The sequence below is a fragment of the Lutra lutra genome, chromosome 7, assembly GCF_902655055.1.
Source record: "Lutra lutra chromosome 7, mLutLut1.2, whole genome shotgun sequence".
Taxonomy (NCBI): Eukaryota; Metazoa; Chordata; class Mammalia; order Carnivora; family Mustelidae; genus Lutra; species Lutra lutra.
Genome location: NC_062284.1, coordinates 73,520,438 through 73,537,090, shown reverse-complemented (window position 1 = coordinate 73,537,090; position 16,653 = coordinate 73,520,438). Strand labels below are relative to the sequence as shown.

Sequence of the window (16,653 nt, the reverse complement as noted above, 5' to 3'; positions counted from 1 at the left end):
AATGATATTTATGGTGTAGAGAGTATCCTAACCCAACATGAGACAGCACAAACAGACATACAGCAGAGAAAGGGAGGAAAGACTTGAAATTTGTAGGGTTAGGCAACAGACCCGAAGCTTTTTCAGAGAGCTTACATATGGTTGTTCTGAGGAAATGACAGCGATAGAACGTTCTGGAGACATCTGGGTACAGCAGGCCTGAGCAAACCAGTTAAGAGGCTCGGCGGCTCCCCAAAGGCTGTGACTCTGACTGTATGTAGACCAGCCTAATGCAGAGACATGCAGTTTTCCCTGGAGCAACATACCACAAAGCTTGCTCGAGTCAGTTAAGCCCACCGATGGCTATCCTTTTGCTGTCCTTTGGGTTGAATGATGTCACCACCAGTCAGAAGATACCTGAGGTATGTCTCTGGTAACTTTGAAGTTCAAGATAGAGAACTGAGTGGGAGGTAGCATCTTCATGTCTGTCCATTGAAGGCTGTGTATATGAAAGCAAAAAGAGAACCTAGGACAGAGTCCCCCACTGTGAATGCTAAGATAGCAGAAGGCTAAACTCTGGCAAGGGACAGAGCAGATTTCATAGAGACTGGGGGAGAGATGTTTAATACAGCTTTCACCTGAAATTTTAGAGGAAAGGAGAAAAATGCACTGATGAAAGTATAAATCTGGGTATTCTGGAGGCTGTGAGGAATTATAGGGAAGAATAAAGGTGGAAAAGTTGCTGAGTAATGCATTTGGAAAAACAGGGTAGAAGATTGGGAATGATGCTTTTGGACTCCTATAAACATTAAATAAGGCCAATAAACATTTGCTTTTTACTTTTATTTGCAAGGGGGAAAGAATTTCCTATTTGATTAGAATATGACCGGGAAAGCCTATATACCTTGTTGAGAAATGGCAGGTTTCCTAGAAAAGCTGAGACTGATGTGGTGTGTCAGAGAGAGCTTTGCCTGTATCAAGATCTGCTGTAGAATGAGATGATGCTTGCTCCCTCTGGGCAAGGTTGAGTTTTGATTCTTTGGATTGCAGTGAGAGGGAAATTTCAGTACTCCAAGATACAGAGACCTGTCAAAGGATTTTACTTCCCCGTTTTTTCATTCTGACAAATGCAGTGAACAGTCCCACCCTGTGCTGCCTCGGGCTCTCTGCCTGCAGATGGATTTCTTCTTACAGCTAAATAGAAGTCTTTCTTCTCTCACCCCGGGCCTCATAGATATGTGGCCCATCTCTTAGGGAACAAAGACACTAGCCTCTGTTAATCTGTCCGCTTACCTGGGGAAGAATTATTACATGGTGCTGTCAGAGACTCTCAGGTTCCAGTTGGGGAATTTTCCTGAAGGTCTCCTATAGCAGTAGTGCGTGGAAATAAATTCCCATCCTACGGGAAGAAGCATAGTGGAGAGAACAAGAGGATAAAAGCAAAAAGGAGGAATGATGTGATTGTAGGTACAAACTGCACACCATCGGATCGGAGGGAGGAGAAATAGTTTGCTTTCCTAAAAATCACGACAAAATTTGTACAAAAGGGAAAATAAGGCAGTGATGGAAGTCTCTACTCCTTGAGCATTTTTTGCTAAAATCTTTTTCGTTCCATTAGAAGCAGTACCTCTATAATTAAAAAAAAAAGTTTATTATAAAACAGTTCAAACATACAAAAATAGAGTGAATAATGTGATGAACTCCCAGGGTTCAAGCACCAGCATGAATGATTAATCACCCTTGTTTTATCTATACTCCAACCACCCCCTCCCCTTATCCCACTAGATTATTTAAAGCAAATCCAAGACATTATACAATTTAACCTGTAAAGGCTTCAGTATGAATCGCTAAAGGATAAGGATGTTGCTATTGTTTTAGTATTATTAATTTAACATAACCAGGGGAAATGTGAGATCCTTGTGTGAAGGTGACTCTGCGTACCCAGAGTTTGTACCTCCCAGAAGAAGAAATCGTGTATTTCCTCAGAAATACACTCTAAATTTGGGCAGAGATTGCAGAAAAGTTCAGGGAAAACAATTTATAATCTCGTAGCTAGGGACTAAAAAAAAAAAAAAAGACCAGTAGCTTCTCCGAATGAAATTTTCACCTATTTTATCAGAATTCTCTTATTTAGGAAGAGGAGAACCATGTGAACAAACTGGTGACTGAAGCTTTTTGATAAACTTAGATTTTTAGAAACAAGATCCATAAGAGATGGTGAGAGGCGGTATAATGAGGACTAAATGCAGGAGTGACCCAGAACTGTGAGAAGAACATCCGAAGGTCGGTGCCCAGCATCAGCCTAGATCTGTAGAACCAACTGCAGAGGATAAAAAGCTCTAGAAGCAACAAACAGAGTGAGAACAGCAAGGGCAGTTAGTTCTGTAACAACAGATGGTGGAGAGAAAGGAGAAGGTTATAGTCCCATTTTCCCTATCGTTGCATAGCAGAAAGATTGCTAACCTAGTAAAGAGTCAGTAAAAAACAGATCCAGGCCAACAAAAAAACCAAGACCAGGAGAACTGAGGAGATAGTAATAAAGCATGGCATTGCTTTAAGTGTTCCTAACTATCCACTTGCAGACAAATGGAAAGAATTTATAACTAGCTCAGGCATTCTCCATGAGGCATCTCCCTAATCTTGAAGAACAGGAAGGGTGTGAAAAGAAAGCTGTTGAGTGAGGTATTAACTAATTTTCCTATTGCTGCTGTAACAAATTCTGACCAATTCGGAGACTTAAAGCAACACAAATTTAGGGGCACCTGGGTGGCTCAGTCAGTTAAGTGGTTTTCGCTGGGGTCAGGATCTCATGGGTCTTTTTTTTTTTTTGAGATTTTATTTATTTATTAGAGAGATCACAAGTAGGCAGACAGAGGGGGTGGGGCAGGAGCAGGTCCCCCCGCTGAGCAGAGAGCCTGATGCAGGGCTGGATCCCAGGACCCTGAGATCATGACCTGAGCCAAAGGCAGAGGCTTTAACCCACTGAGCCACCCAGGCGCCCCGGATCTCATGAGTCTTGAGATGAAGTCCTTCATCAGGCTCCATGCTCAGTGGGGAGTTTGCTTGAAGATTCTCTCCCTCTGTCCCTCCCCGAATTCCCATGTGTGCATCTACTTACTTTCTCTCTAAAATAAATAAATCTAAAAAACACACAAGTTTATTATCTTACCTGTAGAAGTCTGAAATGGGTCTCATTTGGGCTAAAATCAATGTATCAGCAGTGTCATGCTACTTTCTGGGTTCTCTAGGGAAGAATCCATTTTCTTGCCTTTTCTAGCTTCTAGAGGAGGCCTATATTCCTTGGCTCTTGGTCCCCTTTCATCTTCAAAGCTAGCAGTGGCTAGTCAGATCTTTCTCACATTGCATCACGGTGACACCAACCCTTCTGTGTTCCAGGGCCATTATTGTGCCCACAAAAATGATAATCCAGCTTTCTGAGGAAGAGGTGGATTCTGAGCATTCTTTTTTTTTTTTTTAAGATTTTATTTATTTGACAGAGAGAGATCACAAGTAGGCAGAGCAGCAGGCTCCCTGATTCTCAGCATTCTGCACTGAATAATTTGAAGTTGATTCCAGTCTAAATTCTAGACTCATCTGTTAAACCTGGTTAGCAGTGTATGAGGAAAAGAAAGGAAGATCTCTAGTCACCTTATGGATTCACTAGTAATAAACCATGCTAAGCTAACCTCATTTTTTGTTCAATTTTGGCCTCATTTTGGCTTAATTTTAATTTTTTATTCAAGTATAATATAAAAGGAACAGTGCATGTGTCCTAAGTGTACAGGTTGATGCATTTTCACAAATTCACACACCTGTGGCCATTATCCACATCAAAAAGCCAGCCCCCCCCCAGCCCCTCTTGTGTTCTCCCAGTCACTCCCTCTTGTCCCCCATGCACACACAAAGGGAAAATGCTATCCTTCTTAGTAGCATAGATTCGTTTTGGCCATTCTTAAGTAAGTGGATATACAGGATATGCATTTTTTTTGTGTGCCTGACTTCTTAATATGCTTGTGAAGTTCATATTTTTATAGTTGTAGATACTTCATTATTTAGTATTCCACTGTATTTAGCTATTCTACTGTTGATTGGCATTTGGGTTGTTTCTAATGATTATTTTTGCAATTATTATTATTATTTTTTAGAGATTTTATTTATTTGACAGAGAGACACGGTGATAAAGAGAACAGAAGCAGGGAGAGTGGGAGAGGGAGAAATAGTCCTCCTGCTGAGCAGGGAGCTCAATGAGGGCCAATCCCAGGACTCTGGGATCCTGACCTGAGCCGAAGCAGATGCTTAATGACTGAGACACCCAGGCGCCCCTCAATTATTATTTTTAACTAAACTCTACACTCAACACGGGGCTCGAACTTAGGACCCTGAGATGAAGAATCATATGCTCTCGGGTTCTTGACTGGCTCAGCTGGTAGGGCATGTGACTCTTGGTCTCAGGGTCCTGAGTTTGAGCCCCATGTTGGGTGTAGAGATTATATTTAAAAAAAGAAAAAAATCGGGACACCTGGGTGGCTCAGTTGGTTGGACGACTGCCTTCGGCTCAGGTCATGATCCTGGAGTCCCAGGATCGAGTTCCCGCATCAGGCTCCCAGCTCCACGGGGAGTCTGCTTCTCTCTCTGACCTTCTCCTAGCTCATGCTCTCTCTCACTGTCTCTCTCTCAAATAAATAAAATCTTTAAAAAAAAAAAAATCACATGCTCTATGGAACTGTGGTTATTTCTAAAAAGTGATGAACGTTCTAGTATAAATATGTGCTATTTCATTTGGATCATTGGATATGTCATTAAAATGCAAGAGCAGAGACGTATACAGATTTTAGAAAAGTTCTTGGCAAATTCTCATATTTTTAAAAAATTTATTTTTTATTTTATTTTATTTTTAAAGATTTTATTTATTTATTTGACAGAGAGACATATATTTATTTGACAGAGAGAGAGAAAGTACAAGGCCCCGGGGAGGGAACAGCAGGGAGAAGGAGAAGCAGGCTTATGCTGAGCAGAGAGCCTGACATGGGTCTCTATCCCAGGACCCTGGGATCATGACCTAAGCAGAAGGCAGATGCTTAACCGACTGAACTATCCAGGTGCCCCTCTCATGATATTCTGGTTGAAGAGGTAGAAAAAGGTGGACTAGATAAGAGTAGTTTGGTGGATTCTTGATCTATGTAGAATAATGACAGCATAGGGGAAGGTCTATAGTGATGACTACAGGGCTCTGCCTATCTAGTCAACATTTTTGTCACTGACTTCAGGGAAGCCCCAGAGAGTGTGCTAATCAAATTTGCAGATTTCACAAAATTGAAGGCTTTTGGCATGCCTGATAAAATTAAGGTGGAAAATCCATTTTTAGTCGTTGGGAATGATCTCTAAAAATTTCAAAGCAAAGTTGCTAGGAATAAATGCTAAAATCTCATATTTGGGATTAAAAAAATTACTTTTGGGGCATCTGGGTGGCTCAGTTTGTTAAGTGTCTGCCTTTGGCTTGGGTCATGATCCCTGAGTCCTGGGATTGAAGCCCACGTAGGGCTCCTTGCTCAGCGGGCAGTCTGCTTCTTCCTCTGCCACTCATCCTGCTCATGCTCTCTCTCTCAAATAAATAAAACTTTTTTTTTTTTAAAGATTTTATTTATTTGTCAGACAGTGAGAGTGCATGAGTCGGAGGCGGAGGGAGAAGCAGGCTTCCTGCTCAAGAGCCCGATGCAGGGGAACTTGATCCTAGGACCCTGGGATCATGACCTGAGTCACCCAGGTGTCCCTCAAATAAATATTTAAAAAAAAAAAATAAATAAAATCTTTTTAAAAAAATCACTATTATAGGCCCAAAATGGGGATAGGGAAATGCTCATTAGTTTGGAATTGTAGTTGACAATGAATTCAAACTGAGACCCCTTAGTCTGCAGAAATGTCTGGAGTGTTCTCTGTGGGTCTCCTGTTTCAGGGACATCCTGATAAAGTGAAGTGAATGCAGAGGGGAGAACCTCGGTGGTAAGCAGCCTGGAAGCCACATTTGCACAGTGGAGGCTGAAGAAACTGGGTTTTTAGCCTGGAAGGGGGAAGCCTCCAGGGGGACAGGATGTTAATCTTTGATGATAAGAAGGGCCATTATGTGGATGCAGAGTTAGCCAACTTCTGTGTGGTTCTAGAGGTGAGGTCTAGGACTACTGGATAGAAGTGGTGAGGAAAAAGTTTTTGGATTTGTGGAAGGAAGAGCTGTTGATCTCTTTAAAAATGGGATGAGTTGTCTCATAAATAAAGTACTGAGGTTTTATAGTCCCTGGAAATTTGAAGCAGAAAATACGCTGAATAGTGGTCCAAGTTTTATGTGTTCCATTCTCTGAATATAAAACTAACAGTGCTGGAAGAAAACAAAACAGCCCCAAAACTAACAGTGTTGGGAGAACTGTGGGGTTAATGTTCTTTTTCAGGGACTGTTTAGTGTGGGCATCTAAAGCAGATCTGGGCATCCGATCCCGAGTGGGCCTGTGTGCTTTGTTCTGTTCTGGATCAACCTATGTGGGTGCTTTCCTGGCTTTTGAGTTCTGCAGCCGTTGCTGGGCCTTAGAGCTAGGACTAGCCCGCTCGCTCCTCCAGGAGAGCCCATGACCATTTAGGAGCATCTCCCCGCCCCCCCCCCTTTTTTTTTAAGATTTTATTTATTTGAGGTGCCTGGGTGGCTCAGTGGGTTAAAGCCTCTGCCTTCAGCTCAGGTCATGATCCCAGGGCCCTGGGATTGAGCCCCGCATCTGGCTCTCTGCTTAGCAGGGAGCCTGCTTCCTCCTCTCTCTCTGCCTGCCTCTCTACCTACTTGTGATCTCTCTCAAATAAATTAAAAAAAAAAATCTTAAAAAAAAAGATTTTATTTATTTACTTGGAGAGCAAGCAAGAGAGCATGAGCTGGGGGAGGGGCCAAAGGAGAGGAAGAAACAGACTCCCCACTGAGCAGGGAGCCTGGTGCCAGATCCCAGGAGCCTGGGATCACGACCTGAGCCTAAGGTGGGTCCAAGTGACTGAGCCACCCAGGGGCCCTGAGCATCTCTCTTTTTTAAAATAAAGATTTATTTATTTAAAAGAGAGTTTATGCATGAGAGTATGAGAGGGTGGAGGGTCAGAGGGAGAAGCAGATTCTCTGCTCAGTGGGGAACCCAACCCGTACTTACTTGATCCTGGGACTCAGTCCTGAGCCGAAGGCAGATGCTTAACCAACTTAGCCACCCAGGGGCCCAGAGCATCTCTTTAGAGGACTGTGGGAGTGGCTCCTTCAAAGCGTCTTCCTCCAAAGCAGGTCAAAGCAGGAATGGAACTGCACGTGAGTCAAGGGTCCAAAGTGATTTCAGGCCATCTTCTTGTGGACTTGGCCCAATGTTGGGTGGAGACGGAATTACACCTAGAGGTAGGAAGGTAGGGCATTTCTGTCCTTGAAGCTGACTTGCAGTTGCCTCCGTATTACTCTAACGCTATGGTCCCCTCCTTTCCCTGCCTCTGAAACAGGAGGTTGGGCCTCACTGTAGGAACAGTACACTAGGCTGGGCTTTGGGGTCTCCGGTGAGCTGTGTCTGCTGTGGGTGATGCAAAGAGCCCAGTGAGCGGTGCTGCCTGTCATACCCATTCCCTGCCCCCATAGCCAAGAGGCCCCAGAGGAGGCTGGGTGCTGGAGAAGGTGAGAGCCAGCTCTCTTCAGGCAGTTCCTCTGCTCCTGGTTTCTTTCCAGAGGAAAGGTCTGGCAGGAAGATGGGTCAGTGGCTGAGAAATAAGGCTCAGGTATTGGGGAGGGTGAAAAACCGGTGGGTCAAAGGAGGGTATGAAATGGATGGATACCGAATTTACGTAGAGAAGCGGTAGGGATGAAAATGGCAACAGTCCATTATTTTCATTTCAGAATTTGTTGTAGTAAAGGGTGAGGAGTTGTCTGTTTGCTGCCCACAGGCCTTGGCAAAGCTGAGAGCAGCTCCCTGTGGCACATGGCTGTAGACTGAGTCAGAACTCGGCCTGTCCCGGCTTGGTGTTGTGACTGTGGGTCCCTGAGGGCTAACCATCTACCTCAGCGAGGTGATCCCTTCCCTTGTGAATAGTGCAGCATCAGGTGCCACTGGTGTTTTTTTTTTTTTTTTTTTTTTTTTCCTTCAGTAAGCTCTGTACCCAGTGGGCCTTGAACTCAGGACCCCGAGATCAAGAGTTGCGTGGCCTACTGACTGAGCCAGCCAGGTGCCTCCCCCTTTTTGTCCCTGGTCTGTCTGTCTTTTTAAAAATTTTTAAAAAGATTTTTTATTTATTTCAGAGAGAGAGAGAGAGAGAGAGAGAGCGAGCGAGCAAGCGCGAGCAATCCTGAGCAAGGGGAGAGGGAGAAGCAGGCTCCCTGCTGAGCGAGGAGCCCAAGGCGAGCCCTGATCCAACATCCGGAGATCATGACCAAGCCAAAGGTTAAGGGATGGCAGATGCTTAACTGACTAAGCCAGGCAGGTGCCCCTGTCCCTGGTGTTTCTAATCAGAAACCTGGGCTGGGGGCCACCTGCACCTGGGTGGCTCAGTTATTAAGCGTCTGCTAAGCGTCTGCCTTCAGCTGGGGTCATGATCCCAGAGTCTTGGAATCGAGCCCCGAATCGGACTCCCTGGTCCCTGTGGGGCCTGCTTCTTCCTCTCCCACTCCCCTTGCTTGTGTTTCCTCTCTCGATTTCTCTGTCAATTAAATAAATAAAATCTTAAAAAAGAACGAAAGAAAGAAAAACCTGGGCCAGGTCCTATTTGTAAGGCAGCAGCAGAGCCCAAGGGTGAGGCGTAGGGGCTACACAATGGAGAGAAGTTGCAGGAGGGCTGATGGCTGGCTGGAAACAGAAGTCCAGTGGTGATTAAAGGGTGGGTGATTGACTGCGGAGGATTAACAGGTCTGAAAGATTCGTGGAGGGTGAGATACAGGCTCTTCTGTCACTTTGTGGGGTGCTAGTGGAGACTGTGCGCTTGTCTTTAATTATTAACTTAGCATTGAGGAATTATGGGTGTAGTCTTGCCCAGCCCTGTGATAAGGTTTGGTTGTTTATTGTCTTGTTTATTAGGTAGAAAGGCAAGTGTTTGTATAGGACTAGGATGCCCTTTCTAGGGAAGAGGAAAAAAGAGCTTGGGCGGCCAGGAGACTAGGAGGGGTGCAAAGGAGGGAGAGGGAAAGACAGAAGATGATCCAGCTGTTCCCTGAGGCTGGGCTTTCCTGCTTCTCAGGATGAAGATGCTTCTGGGCCAGTGTGGGGAGGCCAGGACACAAGAAAACAGGAGGATTAGGGACAATGAAGGACATGCCTCTGCCAGAACTGAGACAGGGAGGAGGCTTCCTGTGAAGCATGCAAACCCAGCACCGGACCTCCCTTTCTCTACTGGGAAAGAAGGCAGGCTGATTCTGACCTTGCCCTTGGAGCTCTTGTAAGGACTGGCAAGCCTTCCTCCTCAAGCTCCTGTGGCTGAGCTGGGAAGGCAGGGGCAGTGAGGTGATTGGCTTCCAAAGTGGAGGTGGGCTGCAGGGGCCTGCCCACTTCAGACGCTGGTGTAGGATCCGGAACATTCAGTGGGCTCTCGGAATCCTTTCTTTTCACTTTCTTCCCAGCCACATCCTGGGACTACGGGGCAACCTCACAGCAAATATGGGCTTCCCTTCTTGAATTTCTTCTTAAGTAGTGGATTGAAATTTTTTGGGGGGGGGGGAATGGATTTCCCCGAGATTCTGACAAAGGCTATGGACCTTTTTCTTAGAAAAAATGCATATTCTTTGGACATGTGTACTTAACTATTTACAAGGAATTTCAGGCCTTGTGGAAGCCCTAGGTTAAGCACCCTGGCTCTAAGGGTAATCCATGAATTTTCCCGGAGCTCATAGGGGTAAAAGTATTGCCTCTATCCCAGGGTAGGACTTAAGGAATGTTTGTGCTCACTCTTTTGCATTGTCTGTCAGGAAAAATGCCATTCCCACTCTATAGGAACCTTGGCTCCAAGGATCTTTCCAAGTACAAAAACAAGTGGCTGAGCTGGCAGGCGGAGCAGGAAGTCTGGCCCCCATTCTAATCCTTGGCCACAGGTCCTGACCTGCTGGTCCAGCACTGGATAAGTCACAACAGGAATCGCCAAGGTTAACAATACCACAGATTGCTGAGTCCTGGAGGCTATATCAGGAGGTAAAGGGGTGCAAAGCTGGGAGGACAGTGACTTTTCAAAGCCGATAGCCAGAAAACATCACTAATCCTGTATGGCTGCCAGTCACCTCCCACTGTTGAGTGTAAGCAAATCCAGTTACTTTGTTTCCTCCCGATTAAGTGCTGAGGGTATATGCGGTGCTGCCTGCACAGATGCTCAGCAGGGCCTTTGAATGCTAATGCTGAGGACCAGCTGGGCAGAGGTTTCAAATAGCTCAGGTCTTTGGCCAAAGGGTCTGTTTTGATGATTGCTTCTGGAAGTAATGCTTGGGGGTCCAAGGCTCTCTGGGTGGTAGGGCCATTCACTGATCAGAATTCTTATTTTTTCAGGTCTCTTAACCTTCATTAACTGTGCCTATGTCAAGTGGGGAACGCTGGTACAAGATATCTTCACCTATGCTAAAGTGTTGGCATTGATCGCCGTCATTATCGCGGGCATTGTTAGACTTGGCCAGGGTAAGCCGGAATAGCAATGAACTCTTGTGCATTTTCTTTTCGTCCTACTTCTTTAAAAGCCTTCCGTGCATTCTCATTTGCTGGGTGCCATGATTTATATTTTATAGAGGAAGAGACTGAGGCTGCAGAATTAAGTATCTTGCCCAAGTCCCTAACTCCTGGTACGTCAGTGGGGATTTGTACACAGGCTGACCTCAAACCTGTCTCTCTGCATGCTCCCAGAGGCTGATCTTGGCAAAAGGGCTGATCGTCATGCCCTGGGAGTTGGCTTTAGCTGACTGTCCAGCCCAGTGCTGTGGCTATGTTTGGTCTACCCTTGGAAGTTCTGCAAGGACAGAAATGAACTCCTTGTACCCACCCTTCTCCAATTTCCACGTAGGAACACTAGTCTGCCCCGCTAGTCTGTTGCCCTGGGCATAAGAAGCGCTGTCCCGGAAGCGCTGTCTTCCATCCCGGACCAGCTCTTTGTAGTGTTAGAAAGCGGGTAAGAATGGGGCAGCTTACAGGGCAGGACAGAACCACATCACTTCTGTTCTATAGGCCTTCTGCTCTGTAGTGGTTTCTTACCCTAGCAAGCTGCCCCAGTCTTTCCTGTCAGGATCCCCATGCTGTCTCCCGTTCCGTTTTACCAGCGTCCTTGCTGCAGAAGGGGTTCTAAGCCCCTCACTTGCTGTGAGCGCCATGTTCTTCTCCTTTTCCGGATCACTTTGAAGCTGGGGGTAGGCCGCTAATCCTTCTGCCTTTGCGTGTTCTCTGGATTCTAGGAGCCTCGACTCACTTTGAGAATTCTTTTGAGGGTTCATCATTTGCAATGGGTGATATTGCCCTGGCGCTGTACTCGGCTCTGTTCTCTTACTCGGGCTGGGACACGCTCAACTATGTCACTGAAGAGATCAAGAATCCTGAGAGGTAGGTATCTCCCCATCAGTTTTCCATAGCAGTGAGGATAGCTATCATTTACCGAGATAGCTCACCATAGCCACCGAGACAGATTTTACCAGCTCCACTTGAATAGATGCGAGGCCTAAAGGCCGGAGAGATAACTTGTCAGGGGTAACCGCAGGCCTTTTCGCATCTGTCCCTTCATTCCTCCAGTAAGTACAGCAGGTTGTACCTGTTCATGTGTGCTTTCTCCTGGGTTTTCCTTAATATTCACCTATCCTTATTCCCACATAATTTGAGGTCACAGATGTCCCCAAACTTTCCTGTTTTCCTTTCGAGCCCTTTCTGGTTTCTCAAATTTGTACTGACATAGTGGTATGATGTCAGCATTTAACAGCATTATTTCAGCCTTGTTATTCTAAATTATTCCACAGTTATGCAGAATGACGAGAGCACTGGACAGGGAGTAAAAGGGTCTGGAGCCTGTCTTTCCACTGATTTGAGTCCCCTGCCAAGGCTGCCGGCTTCCTTATCTGTAAATTGAGGGGGTTGAATGATGTGATCTCCAGAGCCCTTCCTGGCTCTCAAATTCAATGATTCTTGGAACTAAGATGTTCCAAGAATGGAGTGGAGTTTCTGTAAATTTTTAAGTCAAAACAATAAACTCCGCTTGGTGCACAGCCAGTGTTGCAATCCCGGGAGCAGATGAGGGAAGTAGGACTGAGGCCCTGGCTCAGTGGTGGTGCTTCCACCTACTGGACAGAAGCTAAATGACTTGAGTATGCCTCCTCCCCCGCACTGTGAAGAATGTTTATGAAAGTCATAGCTTTATTGCTTTAGAGGACCTTGTCTTTGTGTCTTTCTCCTAGCCACTGGTTAGGATAGTACCCAAGGTTCTCAGACTGATTAAGGGGATGGAGTGAACCCAGTTCTCAAGGTGCTTATTTAGATACACACATTGTTCTGGTCATTGAGGACCTTACTCTCTGTATTTCACAATTTGCGTTCCTAATTTCCTCTTATATTTCTCAACTTAAGACATATTTCCCAATGTTGGCAATCTTGTAAAGGGAATTCTGACACCAAGAGGCTTGGGATGTTAAAAAAAAAAACAAAAAACAAACCACTAGCCACCTCCCCAACCCCACCGTCTTCTGTGCTATTACACAGTGACATTGTTTTTTACCTATCCTTTTTCCGCTGGTTAGCCTTTTCTCTAAATGTGATATTTCTTTCCCTTGATGCTCTTTAAGCTCTGAGCTCAAGAATGAAGTCACTATTGTACACAGCTTCAAAAGCAAAAGCACTGGGGAAACAAATAGGAGGACCCATCCCTGGATTGGTGTAAGAGTCTGAGGATTAAAGGATGTGACCCTGAGACTAATGTCTGCATTATTCTATTTGGCTGTAGGAATCTGCCTCTGTCCATTGGCATTTCCATGCCCATTGTCACCATCATCTACATCTTGACCAATGTGGCTTACTACACTGTGCTAGATATGAAGGATATCCTGGCCAGTGATGCTGTTGCTGTGGTAAAGGATTTTCACTAGCAGAAGGCTGAGGGTGTGTTTGTGGGCTTTTTGGAATATTGTAGGTCCTGAAAGTCCTGGAAAGGGGGTAGTCCTTGAAAGGACTATGCTTAGGGGTACCTAGCTGGCTTAGTTAGTTGAGTGTGCCGACTCTTGATCTTGGGGTTGAGTTTGAGCCCCATTTGATGTAGGGAAACTAGGCTTAAAAGGTTGTCACCCTAGCTGTGGAAAGAGGGTTGGTTAGATTAGGGACCTCTGGGGGCATACTTTCATCCTTTTTAGATCCTAATGACCCTTCTGTTCCTTTCCCTTAGACTTTTGCAGACCAGATTTTTGGAATTTTCAACTGGACAATTCCGCTTGCAGTTGCATTGTCCTGCTTTGGTGGCCTCAATGCCTCCATTGTGGCCGCTTCTAGGTAGGAGTGGTGTCTTTTATGGGGGGGTGGGTGTTGTGAAGAGCTATGGCAGGGGAGGGTAGGACTTACAGGACCCAGAGTTCAGTCACTATGTTCCCCAAATCGTATTAACCCCTTTGTTCCATTAGCAGCCTCCAGTTCTCACTCATCTCAAAACTGTACCCCATTCCATATTATTCACACTCTTTTGAAGGAGGGGAGGGCAGCAGGAGTGCTAGGAGGCATGCGAACCAGCCCCACCCAGTGTCCCACAAGTTTCTCAGCCTCTCTTATCTTACCCAAAATAGGCTTTTCTTTGTGGGTTCAAGAGAAGGCCACCTTCCTGACGCCATCTGCATGATTCATGTTGAGCGGTTCACGCCAGTACCTGCATTGCTCTTCAACGTAAGTAACCTCAAGGATGGGGCTGAAAGGCAGACTGGGGGGAAATGTTAACAGAAGAAGTGGGGGCACCTGGTTAAGTGTCTGACATGATTTCAGCTCAGGTCATGGTTTCACGGTTGTGAGGTCGAGTCCCCACGCTCAGCATGGAATCTGCGTAAGTCTTGCTCTCTTTCCCACCACCATACATAAATCATAAAAACCAACAAAAACCAGCAAAGCAACTGTTCTAGCTTTCCCAAAACCTCTAAAGAATTTAGTAGAAAAACTATCTTCTCGAAAAAGAAAAATGGTAACTCTTCCGGTCTAGGATAAAGCATAAAGTACACTGATTATAATGAAATGACTGCCATGATCATAAATGACATAGTGTTTAAGGGAAAAATGATAATCTGTGGGAGTAGAAGATAAAGGCGGAAAGACTTCTTAGACAAAGTGCATTTTTTTTTTTTTTTTAAAGACTTGAGAGAGTGTGCATGCTGGGGTGAGGGACAGAGAGAGGGTCTTTTAAGCAGAATCCATAGGGAGGGGAGAACCGGACATAGGCTTGAACTCAAGACCCTGAGATCACAACCTGAGCTAAAACTAAGAGTCAGATGCTTAAGTGACTGAGCCACCCAGGTACTTCTTCTAAATTATATATTCATATATATATAAATTTTTTTTTTTTTTTTTTGGTTAAAGATCTTATTTACTTATTTGACAGAGACACCGTGAGAGGGGGAGTGGGAGCGGGAGCGGGAGAAGCAGGCTTCCCTCCAAGCAGGGGGCCTGACATAGGGCTTGATCCCAGGACACTGGGATCACGACCTGAGCCAAAGGCAGATGCTTAACGACTGAGCCACCCAGGCGCCCCTAGACAAAGTACATTTGAAGTGGATTTTTAAGGTTAGGCTGCAAAAGGTGGAGATGGGCTTTAGGTTAATGAAACAGTATGTGGGGAGGTAGATGGGGCACCTGGCTGGCTCAGTCAGTGGAGCATGCCAACTCTTGGTCTCAGGGTCATGAGTTGGAGCCCCATGTTGGACATAAAGATTACTTTAAAAAAAAAAGGGCATTGAAGAAACCCAAAGACTGTATCAGAGTCCTAGGGCAAAGCAGTATGGAGTTGGGTAGTAGGAGATAAAAGCTGAAAATGTAGGTTGGAGCCATTATAGAGACAGGTTCTTCAGCAAAAGATTTGTGAGGAATTGTACTGATCTGTGCTTTATAGAGGTTAACTTGGCAAAGGTTTGAAGAATGGGCCTGAAAAACCAATTGAGAGGCCACTGGCTTACTAGAAAAGGAAGGAGATACTGTAACTAGGGTGCTGAAGCTTGTGGGAACAGAAGAGGACAGATGCAGGTGAGCGTGGCTTTAGTGACCAAGGCTGTGAGGAGTTGACCTGGGCTTGTGTCCGCAGGGTGTCATGGCACTGATCTACCTGTGTGTGGAGGACATCTTCCAGCTCATTAACTACTATAGCTTCAGCTACTGGTTCTTTGTGGGGCTCTCCATTGTGGGTCAGCTTTACCTGCGCTGGAAGGAGCCTGATCGGCCTCGTCCCCTCAAGGTGATCCACCTCTATCCTACCTTTGCCTGGGACTTGGTGGTGGTTGGGTGTGGAGGTGAAGGGGTTGGAAAGGATCAGTGCTCTCCTCTTCACAGAAGAAACTGTTACTATAACTGCCTAACCTCCACCTGTTTTCTGTGCCCTCCAGCTCAGCCTTTTCTTCCCCATTGTCTTCTGCCTATGCACCATCTTCCTGGTGGCCGTGCCACTTTATAGCGATACCATCAACTCCCTTATCGGCATTGGCATTGCCCTCTCGGGCTTGCCGTTCTACTTCTTCATCATCAGAGTGCCAGAACACAAACGACCTCACTGCCTCCGAAGGATTGTGGGTAAGCCTTTGGATCTTCAAGATGATTAGCTATTGTATGGCCTTTTCCACCCCTCCACATCTGGTCTCCCGCCTTCCAAGTCAGCTTTGCCATAGGGCCTTCTGGTTGTTAGGTTTAACTGAATTATCCCTCATGTCAGCCCCGTTCAATGCCCCTTGAACTGAGTTCAACTGACCTCTTCTTAGTTCTGACTCACATATCTCTTTGTAGCATCTGCTACATGGTACCTCCAGGTCTTGTGTATGTCAGTTGCTGCAGAGATGGATTTGGAAGATGGAGGAGAGATACCCAAGCAACGAGATCCCAAGTCTGACTAAATACTGTCTAGAATCAATCCTGAGATGTGGAAAGCAGGGGCCTCTCATCCCTTCCTGGCTGGAGCCAAGGAAGGTGAAAAGGAAAGTACACTTGGTTGAAGCTGCTCAGCCCAGGTTTTTGGACAGATGCCTTCAGTTTTCGAACCTGCCTTTTAAGAGATGGAAAGTAATTTATTTGTTTTGCTACACATTGCTTTATTGTCCCTTTAAAAAAATCTGGAACAGACAGTGGTGGGGAACATGTCAGGTGTGGGCTTGATCCCCTGTGTTAAGATTTTTACTCACCTCTGGGTGTGCCTACCCACTCCTTTTCCTTTAAAAGAGCCAAAAATGCTCCAAAATTCCTGTCTCCTTTAGAGACATGAAACTGTCACAGGTGCTAGATAATAAAAGGGTTATGTTCTAAACTTTGAGTGATTTCATTTGAGAACGGTCCCAGAGACCTAAGAGGAACACAAAAAACAGTCTTGTGCTTGAAAGTATCTGAGTATTTCTTTCCTCTCAAGTCAGCTGATGCAACCACTCTATACAAGAGAACACATGGAAGCTGCTCTAGCAAAATGAGATTTTTCACTAACAGCCTAATTATATCTAAGAATTCTGAGCACATGTACTTCTTG

General features: G+C 45.5%; 1 protein-coding gene across 5 annotated transcripts in view; it reads left to right on the top strand.

Annotated features, from left to right (window-relative positions):
• Positions 1–16,440, top strand: part of SLC7A7 (solute carrier family 7 member 7) — a 35,847-nt gene extending 19,407 nt beyond the window's left edge. For all 5 annotated transcript variants that reach the window (XM_047736367.1, XM_047736365.1, XM_047736363.1 and 2 more), the window contains exons 3-10: positions 10,494–10,619; positions 11,384–11,528; positions 12,913–13,036; positions 13,348–13,451; positions 13,739–13,835; positions 15,235–15,384; positions 15,533–15,716; positions 15,927–16,440. In XM_047736367.1, the coding sequence (XP_047592323.1) occupies positions 10,494–10,619; positions 11,384–11,528; positions 12,913–13,036; positions 13,348–13,451; positions 13,739–13,835; positions 15,235–15,384; positions 15,533–15,716; positions 15,927–16,033 (1,037 nt within the window). In that variant the 3' untranslated portion in view covers positions 16,034–16,440. The remainder of the gene's footprint in view (positions 1–10,493; positions 10,620–11,383; positions 11,529–12,912; positions 13,037–13,347; positions 13,452–13,738; positions 13,836–15,234; positions 15,385–15,532; positions 15,717–15,926) is intronic.
• Positions 16,441–16,653: the final 213 nt, after the last annotated feature.